The sequence below is a fragment of the Prionailurus bengalensis genome, chromosome D1, assembly GCF_016509475.1.
Source record: "Prionailurus bengalensis isolate Pbe53 chromosome D1, Fcat_Pben_1.1_paternal_pri, whole genome shotgun sequence".
Classification (NCBI taxonomy): domain Eukaryota; kingdom Metazoa; phylum Chordata; class Mammalia; order Carnivora; family Felidae; genus Prionailurus; species Prionailurus bengalensis.
Genome location: NC_057346.1, coordinates 38,051,950 through 38,073,098, shown reverse-complemented (window position 1 = coordinate 38,073,098; position 21,149 = coordinate 38,051,950). Strand labels below are relative to the sequence as shown.

Genomic DNA, 21,149 nt, shown 5'->3' with positions numbered 1-21,149 from the left:
AAAGCCCTCAGTAGCTGTATCTAGCAGCCAGTCGCAGGTTTGAGTGAGAACTCCCCAATCCAATTGGACAACTGTTGACGGAGGTTTACTCTCTGCCTCCAGTCTTTTTTTTCCCTTCACTTCCATTGGACCAAACCACTAAAGCCCCTCCTGATTCTATTTGTTATTGGCCAAAAGCTAAGTACTTCACCTGGAGAGGCGTCTCTGAGTGGGGCTCACGCTCTCTCCGGCGTTTAGTTCAAGGGAACTGATGGAGTGTTTGAACTTCGCATTCTCTTTCATTCAACTTCAGTCATTCGATTCAATTGCCACTGGAGACACCACAGCCCCAGGCCCATGTTTCCTCCTACAGGAGGCCCGCCCCTTTTGTAGAGTGCCGTCAGAGCGGTCCGGTGGCCGGCAGGATTACCGGACCCCACAGCTTCTGCTATGCGCTACCTTGTGACGTCAGCGAGGGAAGAAGCGGATTCTCTCCTACTACCGGAAGACGTCCGCTTTTTTGATTGGCTATGCAAGACGTCCGTTAGGACGTTGTTGCCTTTCCCGTGTGCACCGTGAGCGCGGGCGTCCCCGTGGGGGGTGTGCGCAGGGGTTCCCAGACCCGGCACCAGCGCCCCAGCCCCTTCCATCAGGGGTTCGGCTTAGGGTCGCCCCTGGTGGGCGGCTCTCGAATCTTGGGGAAGAGCTTGAGAACCGGCATCCCCCCAGGGCTGCGGAGGTCCTTTGGGGAGGCAGGAAGATGGCGGCAGCATCGGTCTCTGCGACTTCTGGTTCTCAGTTCTCGGTAAGAAGCGGTAGGCGTTCGAATAGGCTCGGACCTGGCGCCTCTTTGCTTTTCCTCACCCTTCAGAGTGCTCTCGGCCCAGAGTCTCACCCCATCCTGGGGAACGGCCGGGAGTGCCTGGTCGTCCGTGCTCCCCTGACGTCCAGTGCTCCTCTGTGAAGGCTGCACTCTTAGTATCGAAATAGGCCTGGCCCGCCTCCATCCCTTGTGCTCCCCTCACCTTCCGGCCTAGCAGTCCAGGTTGCCGAACATTGCCAGCGTTCGCTGGGATGGCTGCCCACGCCCTGGCCTTGCGAAAACGGTGCTGCTTTGGTCACGTGGGTGTAACGGCCCCTTGTGGAGAGTCTCCGAGACCAGGTAGGCGCACGGGTTGGCTTCATTGGCGGCGGCTGCATAGTCCGCAGCCTCAAGTGCTTACTCGTTGCTGCTTGTGCTGATTCCTTGCCTGCAGTGCTTCCCCTCGTACCTTCCCAGTAACTTTGTTCTCGCTGGTCTTAACCCAGAGCGCGCGCGTCCGACCGCCAGTATTACTTTGACTGCAACGTGTACGCGCCGTTTTAGGGCGATGGGGGAAGCTGAGCCTTAATATTGTTTTCGCCTCCACAAGGGCCACCAGCCGGTTCAGTCACTTATTTGTCGAATTGGGGTGTCGAATGCTAACTAAGCGTTTGGGGATCCGCCGCATTGGGAATAGGCAGGAAATGTGAGGTGGCCAAGGGAGCCTTTATGTCTTCACTTAGCTAATGCTGAGTGCCCGGCGTACTTTTGGGCTCTGAGATTGATTACCCAGGTGAACAGGATGGAATCCGTGCTGTGAAGAAGCAGCCACTGAAGAGAAACTACCTGTAATTAGGTTGTTCCCCAGTTCCGTTTGAGAACTGCTGCTCTACTAGGAGGACCTAGGCAGGAGTGGTTAGCAGCGCTTGGATAGGCTAGAAACTGTTTTCCTAGTAGGGGAGATGGAGCTAGCTAGCTGGGTGGGGAAGGAATTGTAAATGCTGGTCACCAGAACTGAAAAGAAGAAAAAGGCACCTCGGGCGTTTCTGGGTAGGTGCCAAGGCAATAGGAGCTTTGGGGGAAACGAATTTGGAATGAGCAGAGGTCGTGTGGCGGTAGGGTTGGGTTGAATTGTGGCAGTAGGTGAAAACATGAGAAAAGAGGGATGGGGAAGGAAACAGGAGATTATTAGGGTAAAGTTATGTCATAGACGCCAAGGGGGACAGATTAGGGAGTGCTAACAGCAGAGTTACCTTGGGGAAGACAGTTTTCCTCAGTTTCACCTTTTGGTGACTTAAGATTTGGCCTACCGAGCCCAGAAGTAACTCAAGAGTTTTAGCAGAATGGGAGTAACAAGTGTGCAGAAGGGAAGGGAAGATTAAGGAGAAGGAATGAATGAAGCACTCAGAGTTTATTCAGGAATTAGGTCAGTGAAAGGGAATAGAAAAAGAGGAACTATTAGACTATTAGGAGGAAGTATCTGTAAGTAGTTGGATGAGATTATATAGGAGTTGTGGTTAATTGGGAGAAGAAGGCTTTTCACTGCTTTCAAAACTTAGACTGAGCAAGAAGTACTCCTGTAAATGTTAATTGAGCCGTACTTTGCCAAGTCCATCTAGCTGTGCCCGGGTACTAGGATGTGATGTCAACCCTTGACCCCTCAGGTAGCCTGGACATAAATTTCAGAGAGTGTTCAATAGGAAAGCACATATGTTTTTTACATGCTTAGTTCAGCTTTAAAGTGGATTCTAAATATCAATAATATACTTTTCAAATATCTAGGACCTTTTGGAAATCAAAGTGTAACAACCGTCTCAATTTGACTTGCTACATCAGAATGTCTAATTTGAAAGTCACTGTCTCAAAACAAAAATGACTAAATTTAGTTTGTCAGTGTGTAAGAAATGGCCCTGCTTAGACACTTTAATTGTCCTGTCAGAAATAAGGCTGGCATTTCCAACAAAATTTAAAAAACATTTTAGCTTAATAAACAGATGATCATAAAATAAGGCAACACAAAAACACCTTTTAAAACTACAGCATAAACTCAGAGGCTACTCATATTCAGATTTTGGGATTGTGAGCATTAACAATTCATTTGTATTCAACGCTGATAAACCCAGCTTGGAGCTAGCAAATAGTGCTAAATAGAGGTGCTTTTGCTAGGCAAGGATTTTAACAGATGCGTTCAGGAGGAAGCAGCTACCATGTAAATCTCAAATGTGAACAAGATGGAAACAGGTGATACATTCACATCGTTTTGTTGTTTTTTTAAGTATATTTTGCAACAGCAGCAAGACAAGTAACAACAGCAGGTAACTTTGAGTGATTGCTATCATTTTCCTAGTGGCTGGCTCAGGAAAGCAAGTGTGGTTGGCGTAGTGATTTTCAGTGGAAGTATAGGCAGCATAGTGTTGAAGACTGTCTTTCCTGTCCATCCCTTTTTATTTTCCCAGTAACCGTAGTCAGAACTCTTAAGTGTCACTTTGGATTTAATAAGCTAATCTTCCTAACTGGTTTCCGTGGCATTTTAGCCACGCCCTTTAACTCTTTCTTTCTCTTAAAAGTTTTATGAATATAACACAGAATCTTATAACATTGAATATATAAAACATTTATTTTGGAGAATAATAAAATGAATACCTTTATGCCCCTTTTTGCATCTTCCTGCTTTTCTCTCACATACCACCACTATACGTTTTGAGATTATAGTAAAATAAACTTATATAGCACTAACTGGCAGTCATGATTTTAAATGCTTTTCATATATTAAGTCTTTAGTATTTCCATTTTTGAATGAGGAACAGAGAGGTTAAGTCAGGATTACACAACTAGTACATCATAGAGCCAGTTTGTTCACTAGTTTGCCAGCCATTCAAAAAGAGTTCTTTTGTGATCATTCCTATATGTGCCACAAGTGCAACAATTTCTCTAGAGCAGCAGTTTTGAAAGCATGTTCAGAAGACCTTTGGGAGTCCCTAAGTCCCTACAACGGGATCTACAATTACCTTCCTTACCCAGCCACTTTGTGGGAGACCAGATTTTCTTAAACGTCAGCCAAAATAACATCTAGCAGAGTGAATGCAAAGCTAATCTAAGAATCCAGCAGGCTTCTTTTACATCAAGAATTAAAGAGATTTGTAAAAATGTAAAAAAACAAAAAACAAAAAAAAACCTTTTCATTAAAGTTTTTGGATGATGGTTAATTTTCATTCAAAAGATACCATATGTTTTCACTCATATGTGGATCTTGAGAAACTTAAGACCATGGGGGAAGGGTAGAGGGGAAAAACGTTACAGAGAGGGAGGGAGACAAACCATAAGAGACTCTTAAATACAGAGAACAAACTGAGGGTTGATGGGGGATGGGGGAGAGGGGAAAGTGGGTGGAAGACACTTGTTGGGATGAACACTGGGTGTTGTATGGAAGCCAATTTGACAAATTATATTTAAAGATTATATTTATGGTAACATCATGGGTATATTGTTTTTAAATTAGTAAGTATCTTAACGTTTAGGTATAACCCACATGAACAAAAAAGCTGCTTGGGGTCTTTAGTAATTTTTAGAGTGTGAAGGGGTCCCTAAACCCAAAATGTTTGAGAGGGACAGCAGTGGTTTTCAAACTGCAAGTTGGGCTGTGGCTTATAACTAGGTGGTGAGTGGTGGGATATGTTTAGTGACTTGAGGGACATAATCTTTAAAAAAAAAAAAAAGAGGAGAGAGAAAAAGCTCAGCAGATTTTCTGTGATTGAAATTGCAGGGTCATAGAAGGTGCACCTTTGGCTTTCTTTGGTGATGCTGAATTGTTTTCTAAAGCAGTTGTACTAGTGTGTTCCCACCAACAGTCACCTTTAATCCGTATCCTTTTGAACAGGTGGTATTGTCTCACTTTTGAATTTTTGCCAAGAGAAGTGTGAAATGTTATCCTGTTCTTCTCACTGTGCTCCCCTGATCAATGTTGAAGATAAGATGCACCTTTTATTTTTTCATAACTTTACTAGTTTTCATGTTTTTTTCCCCTTCCGTGAAATGCCTGCTTGAGTGTTTTGCCTGTTTTTAATTGGTTTGTCTTTTCCTATTGATTTATAGTCATTTCTTATGTGTTCTAGATGTTAATCCTCGTCTGTTAGCTGAATTTTAATTGCTCTTTGGCTTGTCTTTTTAAGATATCTTTTGATGGGAGTTTTTAATGTTCATGGGATAAAATTTATTAGTCTTTTTATGTTTAGTACTTTTTGGTCATGAAAGTCTTATCCTATACTGTTAATGACGTTCTCACATATTTTTCTCTCCAAGTTTTAAAGTTGGAGCCTTTTAAATCCTTAATTTGCTTGAAATTAATTTGTGAGGTAGGAACCCAGTTTAATGTTTCTACTTAAGATCCACATTTGCTACATAATTACTTGTTAAACTTACCTTTTACCCAGTGGTTTACATTTCTAGCTATCAATATATTGAATTCCATATGGGTGTGTATGTTTCAGTGGGCTCTTTGTTCCAGTGTTATATTTGTTTCTCCTTGTGTCTATACTCACTGTCTTAATCATTCTCCTTTTTGTCTGAGAGAGTACCTGTTTTTAAAGAAAAATGTTAGCAATTCTTGGCCTTTTGCAGTTCTTTAATAGAAATTATAAAATCTTCTGTTGGAAATTCAGTTGAAGTTGTATTGAATTTCAGGTTCAATTTGGCAATAACTGAGGCCTTTAAGATATTGAGTCTTCTGTCTGAACATATTGTTACTCAGGTTTTTTTTTATCTTTAACATTTTCCAGTAAAGTTTTATAATTTCAAATCTTGTGAATCATTTATTAAATTTGTTTTTAGTTTGTTTTTTATATGTTTTCATAAATTGCATTTTATAGCTCGTATATAGAATTAGTATTCATTCCTTTCATATTAACTCTACTCGGCAAGTTTTCTTAAACTCAAACTCTTTTGTTTAATTTTTTTAAGTTTATTTATTTTTGAGAGAGACAGAGCGTGAATAGGGGAGGGGCAGAGAGAGAGGGAGAGAGAGAGAGAATCCCGAGCAGGCTCCACGGTGTCCATGCACAGCCTGATGTGGTGCTTGAACCCATGAAACCGTGAGATCATGACCTGAGCCGAAACAGAGTTGTCTGCTTAACCAACTGAGCCTCCCAGGCACCCCTAAACTCTTAATCAATTCTAATAATTGAAGACTCTTTGGTATTTTCTATTTATTTTATTTTATTTTTTTTAATTTTTTTTTTCAACATTTATTTATTTTTGGGACAGAGAGAGACAGAGCATGAACAAGGGAGGGGCAGAGAGAGAGGGAGACACAGAATCGGAAACAGGCTCCAGGCTCTGAGCCATCAGCCCAGAGCCTGACGCGGGGCTCGAACTCACGGACCGCGAGATCGTGACCTGGCTGAAGTTGGACACTTAACCGACTGCGCCACCCAGGTGCCCCGGTATTTTCTATTTAGATTATAACTGAAATTTTGATTCCTCATTTTAATCTTAACATATGTTACTTTTCATGATCTTAATATGCAGGCTACAAAATGGAGCACAACATTGATTAGAAGTTGCCTTGCAGATATCTTTGCCTTGTTCCTGAATTTAAAAGGAATGACTTAAGTTTTGTACCATTAAATACATTGCCATGATCTTTTTGTAAATTTCTTTACTGCTATAAGAAAATAATTCTTTAATAATGGCTGGAGAGTGAATTTTAATGATTGTTTTTTTGCATTTGTTGATGATCATATGGATTTTGACTTTAACATGATGAATGTTCTAATGTTCACCCAGTCTTACATTCCTGCAATAACCCCACTTTGAGTATACTGCCTTATCTTTTCTATATAGGTGAGTATGGTTTGCTAAATTGTATTTAAATTTTTATGTACCTGATGTCTTCCAGTCATGTTGCATATTCCATTTGAAAAGAAGGCAAATAATACACATTTTTCACCATCCTTCATACTTAAGGCAGTGACAGAGATGTTCAGTAAATATTTGAATCTTAAGTGTTCCTAAGTAGAAACTAAAGTTGCCAAGGAAGAAAGTGGTCAGGTTAAACATTTTGCCTTTAATCCTGAAAGTTTCTCTTAGGATCATATCATTTTGGTTGGAAAATATTTATTGAATGCTTGGGGTCTTGAGGAGTGCTGATGAGGAGTTAGGCTTGGGTTCCTTAGTAGCTATGGGACCTTAAGCAAACGGCTTAAGTTTTCTTAGCCTCGGCTTTTTTCACTACAAAATGGGGACAATAATATTTGCTGTGCTTCCTTCATGGGGTCCTTGTAATAACTAAAAGATAATATGAATGTGCTTAGAAAAAACACTGTGCTGACAAATCTAAGACACTATGTTCAGGGTTCTGAAAATGAATCCCAAATACAGTTTTCAGAATTCTAAAGTGGAAATGCTTTCTTACTTGTCAGGATGGGTGTGAGGGTCAACTCATAATGGAAATGTAAACTATAAAGTGCCATGCAAGTTTGAGGTTTGTGGGTTGTTTTTATTTTGCATATGTATATATTGCATGTATAATTGGTGGGGGGAGCATAAATATTCTGCTTGAAAGATCCTTTGGCCTGCAGTAGTTCTCAGGTGTTCATGATTGGATGGCCTGTGGCACTGAAAACAAGAATTCCCTTGAAATCTTCCATCATCTCAGATGACTGTTGTCTTTAGAAAGGCCCTGTTTACAAGGTTAGCTCTTTGGTAGGCAACTGTGGACTAAAATGGTAAACCATTTCCTACACTGATATAAAACTTTAACCTCAATGACAAGAGTGCCTCACTGTGCCTAAACTATACAATGTGGTTTCTGTTGTACACCAGCTTTCTTTTCGAGAGTTGGGAATGCGACCAGCCCCCCAGTGAAAACTTTGGCCACTGAGTCTAAGGAGCTTCCTTGGAAGATAACACTTCACAAAAGTTGTTACTGTTGTGGCGCTGTTGTGCTGGAGGAATTAAGCACATCCTGTAGGGACTCCACCCAGAGAGGAATTTTCTACCTGATATCTTACAAATTTCACCCCCCTGCATCTTTTCCCTTTACTGATTTGCTTTGTATTCTTTTGCTGTAATTTATCCTAATCACTAGAATAACTATATTCTGAGTCCTGTCAGTCCTTAGCAAATCATCGAAACTGGGCTGGTCCTGTGAACTGCTGACAATCACAGTGACAATAGTTGGAACCTTCCCTAAATTTAAGTTCCCAGATACCAGCCAGGAACCAACCTTGCAAGTAGACATTTCTAAGTATAGCAGTCTCATGTCTGCTATGTTCTCTTTTTACAGTCTTTCTATGACGTTTGTGCTCTTTGTTGTTATTTGTCATAAAGGAAATTATAATTTGTAATTTATATTTTATAAATATATTTGCAGTTATACTTTTAAATTTATATACTTTATTGAGTAGGATAATTCAGTCTATGGACAATGTGCAATTTTCCTGTTTGCAGAGGAATTGTGTAATTCATTCAACAGATATATTAAACTTCTATATCGAGTGTTTTTATTGGAATTTAAACTGTAGTGGGAATGACTGTGTTTTTCCAACATGAATTCTCCTGTGTCATTTGGGTATCCGTCATTCAATTCAATTCTGCCACTAACTAGCTGGAGGTAGTGCAGGCCACACACACCATAAAGGAGCTAGGTCCCACATGACTGCCCCTATTTCATTAGCCACCTGCAAGTCCTAGGTGCCCTAAAGGTTTTTGCACCTCTGGCCACTGAACTACAAATTAAGGAGTTCACATGACCCTTCCTCCTCACGTTTATTAATTTGCTGGAATGACTCACAGAACTCCGGGAATAATTATTATCACCCTCCCCCCCTTTTTTTTTAAACTTTTAGAGAAAGTGAGCAAGCAGGAAAAAGGTAGAGGGAAAGAGAGAGAAAATCCCAAGCAGGCTCTGTACAGAGCTCGACTTGACTCGGGGCTCTATCCTACGACTGTGAGATCATGACCTGAGCCAAAATCAAGGGTCAGACATTCAACCCATTGAGCCACCCAGATGCCCCAGTTATAGGTTTTTTGTTTTGTTTTGTTTTTTTTTTCTCCTTTTTATAAAGGATGCAACTCAGGAACAGCTAAATGGAAGAGATATATAGGGCAAGATGAAAAAGGGCTTCTGTGACAACTCTGGAACTCCTAGAACCTTACTGTCCAAGAGTTTTTATGGACATTTCATCATGTACTTATGATTTATTAAATTATTGGCCATTAATAATTGAACTCAGTCTCCAGCCCCTCCCTTCTTCCTTCTCCTAGGGTTAGGGCGTGGGGCCAAAATTTTTGACTCTAATCACTTGGTTGGTTTTTCTGGCTACCAGCCCTCATCCTCAAGTTACTAGGGGGTCCCACTATTAACATAACAAAGACTCCTGTCACTTAAGAAATTCCAAGAGTTTGTGAATCTGTATCAAGAACCAAGGACAAAACTATGTTTTTTTATTCCACAGGGCGTACAAATAATACATAAAATGGGGTAAGTTTTTAAAAAAGAATAAAAGAGATAGGCTGACAGAAGGACGCTACTTTTGATAGGGTAGTCAGGGAAAGCCTTACTGACAGACTTTTGAGCAGATGACTGAATGGCCTGAGACAGGGAGCAGATAAACATAGTAAAAGAGCATGAAGTGTACTGTGGATTTTAGAAATCTAAAAGTTGGTCAGTATAGCTGGGAAATGATGAGGGGGCAAAGGCGGTGTGGAGAGAGTGGGAGGGAATCAAGTCAGGGTTAGCTTGGGGTCAGACACGTGGGGCCTTAAAAGCCATTGTAAGAATTTTGGGTTTTATTCTGTGATGGAAATCTGTTGGAGGGTTATAATTAGGGGTATTACTCAAATTAATTTACTGTTTTAAGGGATAATGATTACTACTTGGAGACAGACTAAGGAGATGTGGACAAGAGTGATTAGGAGACTGTTAATGGCAGTCCACACAAAAGATCACAGTGGTGTCAACCAGGGTATTACTAGTGGAATTGATGAGAAATTGGTGAGTTTCTGGGCATACTCTGAAGACAAAGGCCCAACAAGATATACTGAAAGATTAGATATGGGATGTATGAGAAATGATTCCATCCAGGGGTTTTGACCTGAGCAGGTGGGTAAATGGTGGTACTGATGGTTGGGTGTGCTGGGAGAGGAGCAGGTTTTGGCAGTTGGGTTCAAGAATTTGTTATAGACATCATCTGAGGTACCCTTATTGACATCCAAGTGGAGATAATGAATAGGAAGTTTAATTTTGAATATAGAGTTCAAGAGAGGGACTTCTGGATTCCATATTTAAACTTGAAAATTTCGCAAATAGAGGCTTTTCAAAGCCCTCAATGTTGCTAGGATCAGAGGAACCCATGTCGATGAAAATGGAATGAGATCATCAAAGGAATTAATGTAGAAGAAAACCAGAAGAGGTGGAAGGACTAAGCTCTGGGGCACTGCAGCATTTAGAAAGAGGAAAGAGAGAGAGCCAGGGAGATTCTTAGGAAGAGACCTGTGTATCAGGAAAACCAGAGTGTGGTCTATCTTCTAAGGAAAGTGTTGAGATGAAGTGATCTGTATCACATGCTTCTGAAAGGTCGCCGAATTCAGCAATATAAGTCATTGGTGAGGTTAAGCTTTTTCTCTGACTTGGTGAGGACTCAAGTGTGATTGGAAAGGGTTAAGAGAGTGAGGTGATTAAAAGGCGGCAGCAATTACAAATAATTATTTTGAGGACTTTGTTGTAAAAGCTGAGAAATGAGGCAAGAACTGGAGGGGAATCCTCAAATTTAGGAAAGCTTTTGTTTTGTCCTTAATGACAATGTGAAAGATCTAGTAGGGAGAAAAAGCATCAGGAGGGGAAAAGGTTTTATAGGAACCAAGACTGAATAGTAGATGGAGCTAGGTCCATTAAACAAACTTTATTCCTTGTTTCAAGGGAGGGAAGGCAGGTTATATGAGAACAGGTGTAGTTAGGCTGGTGGTTCTCTTTGGAGAACTGGTTAATTGTTCAGTGAATCACCTAGAATATGGTTCCCCTGATTCTATAAGGGGAGGTGAGATAGGCAAGTCAACTGTTTTGAACTTCCTTTTCTCTTGTCAAACAAGGAAGTATACTAGATTGTTTCTGTGGTTCTTTCCAACTCTTAAAAATACTACTTTTCTAATCCCTGAAGTTTATAACATCCCCAATTGTTTTTCTCACTTGGAAAAACTGGCTACTAAGAACACATACGGTTTTTTCTAATTATATTGCTATTCTTAGGTGTTTACCTAACACTTTGTCATCTTAATTTTTAATTGTACAGTTCAGTAGCGTTAAGGGTATTCATATTGTTGTGAAACATCTCCAGACTTTTTCGTCTTACAGAACTCTCTCTCCATTAAATAGCTCTCCTTTGCAACCTCCCTGGTAACCACCATTCTACTTTCAGTTTCTATGAATTTGACTACTTTAGGTACCTTATGTAAGTAGATGGGGCGCCTGGGTGGCTCAGTTGGTTAAGTGTCCAACTTCAGCTTTGGTCATGATCTCATGGTTTGTGAATTCGAGTCCCCCATTGGGCTCTGTACTGACAGAGCAGAGCTTGGAGCCTCCTTCGGATTCTGTCTCTGTCTCTGTCTCTCTCCTGCTTGCTTTCTCTCTCTCAAAAATAAATGTTAAAAAAAATTTTTTTTAAGTAGAATCATGAAGTATTTTTTTCTGGACTGGCTTATTTCACTAAGCATAGTGTCCTTAAGGTTCATCAATTATGTAGCATATAATGGGATTTCCCTCCTTTTTAAAGCTGAATAATATTGTATATATATACGACATATTATCCTTTACTATTTTTATTAGACACATTTGTGTGTATATGTAATGAGTTGCCAGTTTTGTGTTTCTTGGTTTAATTTTATTTCAGAATACTTCTTATAAATAATTTTTGCAAGGCCATTTTATTTTCTGTCTTCCTTTTGCTTTTGGCTGATCTGTTACTCTTTCTATGCTTTAAACTGCTGGTAGCAAATGAGGACATTGACCCAACCCATTCGTAGTAACTGTGACTTTGCTTAAACCCAAACATTCAAAATGAGATGGCTGACTTAGAAAATGGAATACATTTTTAATAGCTTTTCAAAAGAATTTCATTATAACTTGAATCTTTATATAGAAAGTACTTTCATAATTTGCTGACCCAACCTGAGCAGTATTTTTATGATACATATGTGACAAATTTTGTTGGAAGACAAATCTTTTCTCTACCCAGTTTTATCGAGAAATAATTGACATGCGTCACTTGCCCAAGTTTAAGGCATACAACATGATGGTTTTACATATATTGTGAAGTAATTACCACAGCAGGTACAGCTAACATCCCTTTTCTGATATAGATACAAAGAGAAGAAAAATAATTTCTTTTCCTTGTGATGAGAACTTTTAGGATATACTGTCTTGACAACTCTCCTATATATCATACAGCCATGTCAGCTGTGGTCATCATGTTGTACATTACATCCTTAATACTTACAACTGGTAGTCTGTACCTTTTGACCACCTTCCTCTAATTCCCCTTTTTCCCAGTTTTTCAACTTGTAACTACAGGTCTGATTTCCTTTTCCGTAGAGTTTGGTTTTTTGCTTGTTGTAGATTCTACATAGAAGTGAGTTCATACAGTATTTGTCTTTCTGTGTCTGACTTCACTTAGCATAATGCCTTCAAGGTTCATCCATGCTTTTGCAAATGGTAGGATTTTCTTGTTTTGTTATGGCTGAATAATATTCCATTGTATATGCCACAACTTATTTATCCATTCATCCATCCATGGACACACATTGCTTCCACATCTTGGCTATTGTAAATAATGCTGCTATGATATGAACATGGAGGTGCAGAATGCTGGATTGTATCATAGTTCTATTTTTAATTTTTTGAGGATCCTCCATATTGTTTCCCATAATGGCTCTGCCAATTTACGATCCCAGGAACAGTGCACAATGGTTCCCTTTTCTCCACATCCATGCCGGCTTTTGTAATCTTTTTTCTTTTTGATGATGACCATTCTTAACAGGTGAGATGATAATCATTGTGGTTTTAATTTACATTTCCCTAATGACTAATGGATGTTGAGCATCTTTCATGTACCTGTTGGCCTTTTGAATATCCTTGGAGAAATGTTTCAGGAGGGGTAAATTTGGAACTTTTAGTTTTATAAGAGCTAGTAGGCAGTGAATTTAATGAAGATGGTTTATTTTCATTTGGTTTGGGTTTTTTGGGTAAATCCTCTATGCATAGTTCTGTTAGTATCTGTGCAGTGTTCAGTAATTCTAATAAAAATTGTTTTGAACATCTTAAGTGAATATACAGGTGATTTATGCTCATAAATATATATTGTTAAGGAATACTTACTAACCAGTGACTTTGAATGGTAGTTGTTAAATAATAGGATTCTAGTAGGTTGTATGAAGACCTAAGGTTCTCTGTGAAAAATCATATTTAAAATTAAGCTAAGTGACAATTTATGGTGCTTTGTAAGAGCTTTAGCAGTTTTATATATTTTACGAAATGAAATCTTACCCTGTTTTCCAGTCATCTCCAAAACCTGTCAGTTTTCCAAAAAGTTTGAAAAATGCCAACTCTTTTTTTTTTTTTATGTTTATTTTGTTTTTGAGAGTGAGAGAGACAGAGCACAAGCAGGGGAGGTCAGAGAGATAGGGAGACACAAAATCTGAAGCAGGGTCCAGGCTCTGAGCTGTCAGCTTGGAGCCTGATGTGGGGCTTGAACTCACAAACTGAGATCGTGACCTGAGCCAAAGTCGGACGCTTAACCTGCTGAGCCACCCAGGCGCCCTGAAAAATGCCAACTCTTAATCCTGTCCATGTGAAAACACTTTTTATATAGACTTAACATTGATTTCCTTGAGTACCACTTTGAGACTTCACTCCTATACCCCTTCCATGCTCTTTGCCCTCTTCTTTAGTTTTCATAGCTATAGTGTGTTCTGTATTTGTTTTTAAATCAGTGGGAAAATTGCATGATTTTACGTGGAAATAGTCTTTGGTTTTTAACAGAATGCAGATACAATATGGTTATTGTGATTGTCTTTGTTTATTCCAGGAGGTTGTTTACCGTTATTGTAAATATTCATTGTCCCTTTGTACTTTTCTGGATGTAGATTGTTCTGGAGCTGTATAGTATAATTCTCCAAAGATAAGAGTTGAGAACTTACTTTGCTGTGGTTATTTGAATAAAAAAAATGAATGAGAATTTTGAACAACTAGCAGTTCTGTCTTCCACCCTAGCTTTCAGCTTCTCCATTACTTCCCCCACTCCCGGTCTGCCTACCAATAGGGAGTCACCTACAACTAACAACATGCCACAGTTAGCATCCCTTCACTGAAATTGTGTGGAACGTAATCCCAAATTGAACAGAATCCCATTCATGACAGAATGAATGGAAATAAAATTCTCATTTGTGTGGAAACAAAATTGTATATTTTTGGGTATTTGATAAGCTTTTAATGTTTTCTAATTAAACCCCCTCTTCCACCTTTTTTTCTTAAGTAAATGTAAATTTTTTGAGGCAAGGACTATGCCTTTCTGTTTCCTGCAGAGTCTTGGACATTTGATAAATATTCAGGGAGTATTTAGTTGAGTGGGGATAGATTAATTCAGTCATTTTGTAACAGTTTCAGATACTATAAAAAATATTTACTTTTCTGAGTATATTTTACATTACATTTAAAAAAAAATTTTTTTTTAAACATTAATTCATTTTTGAGAGACAGAGAGAGACAGAACATGAGTGGGGAAAGGGCAGAGAGAGAGGGAGACATAGAATCTGAAGCAGGCTCCAGGCTCTGGGCTGTCAGCACAGAGCCTGACACAGGGCTCGAACCCACAAACTGTGAGATTATGACCTGAGCCGAAGTCAGATGCTTAACTGACTGAGCCACCCAGGTGCCCCTTACATTACATATTTTTAAGTAAAATATATTAAACTTAATTGTGAGTATATTTAAGTATTTCTGTGCAGTATTCGTATTCAAGTTGTGTGAACATTATTTCTTTTTTATAGTGTCTGGCAAATGGCTATGTGTAGTCAAATGTGAAACACTTTGGAAGTTTTATTATTTTAAAGTAATGTTTGAATTCTGTTATATAGTCAGTGGGCTCTGTTTTTTCTGTTATCTCCATCAGTGGAATATGGGCAATACATGAACAAATGTGTCTATGTATTTATATCCTATTGGCATTTTAAAATTTGAAAAGTAATTTCTGTATTTTTATTTTTCAGAAGAGCTTAGCCGAACCTTCAAGGTCTAATGGAAGTGTGGCTCGCCATTCCTCATCTCCATATGTAGTATATCCACCTGATAAGCCTTTCCTTAATAGTGATCTACGACGCTCTCCAAATAAGCCTACGTTTGCCTATCCGGAAAGTAACAGCAGAGGTAACAGAGCCTAACAAAATAGATTGGTTTTTTTGTTTGTTTGTTTGTTTGAATAGAGCCTAACAAAACAGATGGGGTTTTTGTTTGTTTGTTTGTTTGTTTATCCACTGCTTAAAAACCGTTATGTCTTCCATGTATTTTTAAAATTAGAGGAAAGTCTATTTTCCCCTTCCTGTTTCTTCCCTTCTCAAAATACAGTACCTTTCTTCTGTTTATTGATCGTTGAACACTATCTTCCACCAAATCATCAAGGCTAAATACTTTGGGAACTCTGGACTGCTCTGTCATCTGTAATATCAGTCAGGGACCAAAATCCGGTGTTTTGCCTCTGAAGTATCCCAAAGACTTATTTGTTCTGTCTCTCCATTCGCATTGCTTTAGTTCAGGCTCTCATCATCTATTGCATAGGTAATTGTAATGCACTCCTACATGATTGCTTAGCCTGTGGTTTGCCTTTCAGCCCCATTCCTGCCATTTGCTGTTATCCATCATCTCTCCCACTTAAACAAATTTCAGCACCTCTTCATGGCTTACATAACAAATTCGTAGATTTTTCATAAACTTGACTCAATATACCTTACCAGTTTCATCCCTTGCTTCTCTTCTGTTCTTCCTTACCCACACATCCTTCGCTCTGGCTTCTTTGAAATACCTGTATATTTGTTCGTGGAGCTTGCCATCTGTATTAGCTTTCTTGCTGTCTTAACAAATTACCATGATTCAGCAGCTTTAACACAAATGTATTATCACAGTTTCTGTAGGTCAGAAATGTGGATGGGCTCAACAGGGTTCTCTGTTTAGGGCCCTACGCGGCCGAAAGCAAGGTTTTGACTGGGCTGTGTTCCATACTGAAGAGTCTAGGGAAGAATCTGCTCTCAGCTCGTTCAGATTTTTGTTCAAATTAAGTTACTTGTGGTCATAGAGCTGAGGTTCGGTTGTCTTGCAGACTTGCAGTCAGTGCTGGATTTTGCTCCTGGAGGCTGTCTGCATTCCTTGCCATGCTTTCTTTATGTCCCCCTTCAGCAGTGGTGGGTCAGGTCTCTCTTCATGCGTCATACACTCTGACTTCTGCTGCTGCATCTTTCTAGCCACAGCTGGGGAAAATTGTCTGCTTTTAAGCGTTCGTGTGATTGGTTAGATTGGGCCGACAATGAGGAATAATCTCCCTATTTTAAGGCTTGCAACTTTAGTAACCTTTCCCAAAGTCCTTTTTGCCATATAGCAGGTATTTAGAATTTCAAGGAGTAGGACATAGCTATCTTTGGTTGTCCATTCTGCCTTCCACACCAGCCATGTGTCAGGCTTACAAGTCTTTCTCATGTTGTGCCCTCTTTTTGAAATCTTTCTGTTGTAAAATTATAGATGTTATTGGATTGATAAAAAAATTATAAAAGCTTAATGAATCCTAATTAAACAGTTCACAACACCATGATCTGAAGGGATAAAAGAAGCCTGTTTACTATCTTACACATTATATTTTCTTGTGTTTACTTTCCTCTTCCATCACCGTTTTTGCTTTTCTCTCTCATATTCCTTAAAACCACTAGTGACGCACAAGCAGAATTTAATATTATTGTTAACACACTGGTCTAAATACTAAATAAACATTTCCTGACTCTCTGCTCTATGAATAAATCTGCCCCGTTTAACTTTTCTTACTCTTTCATTCTTTAGTAATTACTTTTCTCTGAACTTATCTTAGAATTTTCTTTATATAGAAGTAAATATCAGAACTGGATGTAATGTTGTAGTGGGAGGATTGATTCCTAATTCCTAGACCACGTATTCATGGCAGACCTCTGTTGGCATGATTATTGTGTGTGTGTGCTAAATTATTACTAAATCTTACCTGATTCTTCTCCACTGTGGGCTTTGTATATTTTTTTGTGCTTTTTTTACCATATGTTGTTTGAATGTTTTGCAAGTTTTATTTTTTGAAATGGCCAATGTCTTTAACTGCTGTGTTCTGATGAGTAGCACTTTATCAATTGCTCTACTTAGCATTTTCTTTATTATCATCATCTTTGAGACACCGTATCCTGTAAATAAGAGGTTTCTAGTTAGTCAGTTGAGTATCGAATATATTAAAAAACACCAGACTTTGGGGCACTTGGGTGGCTCAGTTGGTTAAGCATCCGACTTCACCTCAGTTCATGATCTCGTGGTTGGTGGGTTTGAGCCACGCATCAGGCTCTGTGCTGACAGCTCAGAGCCTGAAGCCTGTTTCAGATATTCTCTCTCTATCTCTCTCTCTCTCTCTCTCTCTCTCTCTGCCCCTCCCCCACTCATGCTCTGTCTCTCAAGTCTCTGTCTCTCAAAAATGAATAAATGTTAAAAAAAAAAAAAAAAAACCACCAGACTTCTGGTTAAATTCATTTTAGTAAACACTTTTGAAACCTAGGTTTTTACATTGGTGACTATATTTAAATATTATTATCTACCTTGTACTGTACTACACAATCAGTTCACAGTTTACAAATGTCAGTGTAACCTATATGTGGTTGAAACATAACACTTCTTTTATGTAGAGAATCATTAGTAAATACAGTTGGCCTAGTACTAGTGATTAAACACAAATTTTAAAACAGCAAAATGTGGTTGTGTGGTAAAGTGAATATATTTCATTTAATTTTCACAGAACAATTGTATAATTATATTCAAAATGTACACATAGAGTAACATCTCAAATATGATTAGTTTAATATGTAATATTATAACTCTTTACTCATTCCACATTTTCCCCAACTGTTTAGTGGACCCTCAAATATTTATTGAATGAGTTAAGTCTTATTTTGAATAGATACTCCCTATTAAAAAATTTTTCTTCTTTACATGTAATAAATGCTTTTCTTTTTCTTTTTCTTTTTCTTTTTTTTTTTTGCACTAATACTTTAGGGGAATAAAGACTTGTGATTCTTCTTAAGTTCTAGTTTAATTTTTTCATTTGATAAATTACCATTTCACTTTGCACTCTGCTAATAACTTTGAAAATATAATTTGACTAATGCCATAGAAAGGGATAATTAAACTATGTTTCTTGTAATTCTCATTTTCATACTCATTTTGCGTTTTAGTTAAGAGGTGAACGAGAAATTGGAAGTTATTGGTGCCTTCAGAAAATGTATTGTCCTTGGAGCCCTTTAAAATAATGGTAACTAATGTATGTCATTCCAAAAAAGTTTAACCTGTTGTTTATGTTATTAGTTTAATGCATTTCAAATGATGGTAGTATGCAGCATGGCTTGGACATTTGAAGCAAGGTAACCAACTACGAGGCAATACTACTAGCCAGTGCTTCCAAACCTTTCATTTCATCATAGTACATGTGGAAAATGAAATGATAATACATGTACAGCTCATGGAGGTAAACTGATGGGGCTGATGGCGCCTAGTCTGGTATCTTTTACGGTGCCAGGCCACTCATGGCTGAGAGCTTAGAGAGAAACAGTCTTGAACTATTACAAATTTGTGTCACACTTACTGGAAAAAGCTCAGTATTCTTGTGATCAGTGAGAGGAGTCAAGTTATGGCTATGGTGTTAGGTATTAATAACAATTTACTGCCCATCTGTTCTCCTGAAGCATTTGTTCTCAAATTTTTTAATCCAAGAAACCCTAATAAACCCATTACATGTTTGCATAAACATTTTAATGAAGAATAACTATTTTCCAAATTTAAAAAATACACTGTTAAGAGTGACATTGTTTTATTTTATACTTTATAAATCTACTTGTGGCTTCATAAAAGACAGCTTGATTCTCCTCTATTTTTGCATTCCATTTATGTTGATAAGTTGTTTTGATTGAAGTATGAAAAAAAATCTTGCCTTACACAGATGTGTAGGTAGAAAATAAATAGTATTCTAATAATTTTTCCAACAATTTGTGGATATTTTTATTTGATACTACTCTAAAACGTGGCCATTGGTAGTTTCTTAAAATTTAGTTGCATTGTGGAAACTGAAAACATTGGTGAATTTTTCATATTCTGGGATCTCAGGGCCACGTATCCGATTAACTAGGAGGACTGACCTCACAAGTTTCAGAAGTGGTTCTAATTATGGCCGTGGCTTATTACAGTAGAATCTGAAGGAACCCAGATGCAGGCTTCTAAATTTCTCTCTTATGGAAGTCACACAGAAAGACACTTCTTCCTACAGCTGTAAACTGTATGATGTGTGCAGTGTTTCTGCCCAGGAAAGCCCACTTAAGGCTCAGACACTATGGCTTTTATTTGGAGCTGGTCACACAAATATTTGGCGCCTGCACAGTCATGCTATTCACCATAAAACACATTGTTTTCACAATCGAGACAGGCTTGCCCAGAAGGATTTAGTGTTAGAAATACAAAACAACCTTATTAATTAGTAACATAGGGAGCATTCCAAGAGCCTAGTTTCCAGAGGCTAGCCAAGGTTCAGGCCTTCTGTATAAACTCTTGTGTGAGAATTTATTTTTTAATTGAAATATAGTTGACATACAATATTACATTAGTTTCAGGTGTGAAGCATAATGATTGGACTCTTCTGTGTATTCTGTTCTCACCATAGTAAGTGTAGTTTGCTATCTGTCACCATACAGTGTCATTACAGTATTATTGGCTATGTTGCCTATGCTGTATTTTTCATCCTCGTGACTTATTTCATAACTGGAGTTTGTATCTCTTAATCACCTTCACCTATTTTGCCCATCTCCCACTCTTCTCCCTTCCGGCAGCTCCCGGTCCTCTGTATTTATTATGAGTGTGTTTCTGTTTTTGTTCGTGTGTCAGGTGTGGGATTTTTATTTTTGTTTGTTTTGGGTTCCACATACAAGTGAAATCATTTGGTATTTGTCTTTCTCTGCCTTATTTCATTTAGCATAATACTCTCTAGGTCCATTCTTGTTATGTATCAGCAAGATTTTGTTCTTTTTTATGGCTGACTAATATTCCATTGTATATGTATATTAATCCATTATGCATATATGTGTGGAATATGTAATATTTTATGTACCACGTCTTTATTCATCTATGATTTGCTTTTGTATCTTGGCTGTTGTAAGTAATGCTGCAATAAACATAGGAGTGCATATATCTTTTCAGATTAGCATTTTTGTTCTCTTTGGATAAATGTTCACTAGGGGAATCGCCAGATCATACGATATTTCTGTTTTTAGTTTTTTGAGGAGACCTCCATAATGTTTCCATAGTGGCTTCCCCAGTTTATATTCTTATCAACAGTGTGTGAGGGATCGCTTTTCACATCCTTGTCAACACTTGTCACTTCTTGTCTCTTGATACTAGCTGTTCTGACTAGTGTGAAGTGATATCTCATTGTGGTTTTGACTTGTATTTCCCTGATGGCTAGTGATGTTGGACATCTGTTCATGTGTCTGTTTGCCATCTGTATGTCTTCTTTGGAAATGTCTATTCAGATCTTCTTCCCGTTTTTAATTGGATCATTTGTGGGGTTTTTGGTGTTGAGTTTTAGGAGTTCTCTGTTTATTTTGGATGTTAACAGCTGATCAGATATATGATTTGTAAATATCTTTTCCCATTCAGTAGGTTGCCTTTTCATTTTGTTGATGGCTTCCTTTGCTGCATAAAAGCTTTTTAGCTTGATACAGCCCCAGTAACTTATTTTTTTGCTTTTGTTTCTTTAGCCTAAGGAGACATAGCTATAAAAATGTTAAGGCTGGTGTCCAAGAGATTACTGCCTGTATTTTCTTTTAGATGTTCTATAGCTTCAGGCCTCACATTTAGGTCCTTAATCCATTTTGAGTTTATTTTGGGGCATGGTGTAAGAAAGTGGTCCAGTTTCATTCTTTTGCATGGAGCTGTCCACTTTTCCCAATGCCACTTATTGAAGAGACCATCTTTTGCCCAGTGTGTGTTCTTGCCTCCTTTGTCATAGATTAATTGATCATATAAATGTACTTTTATTTCTGGGCTTTCTATCCTGCTCCATTGATCTGT

The 21,149-nt window shown here is 38.5% G+C and overlaps 1 protein-coding gene across 1 annotated transcript in view; it reads left to right on the top strand.

Annotated features, from left to right (window-relative positions):
* Positions 1–262: 262 nt before the first annotated feature.
* Positions 263–21,149, top strand: part of CEP57 (centrosomal protein 57) — a 41,371-nt gene continuing 20,484 nt past the window's right edge. The window contains exons 1-2 of the mRNA XM_043579894.1: positions 263–784; positions 15,038–15,194. Of these exons, the coding sequence (XP_043435829.1) occupies positions 740–784; positions 15,038–15,194 (202 nt within the window). The 5' untranslated portion in view covers positions 263–739. The remainder of the gene's footprint in view (positions 785–15,037; positions 15,195–21,149) is intronic.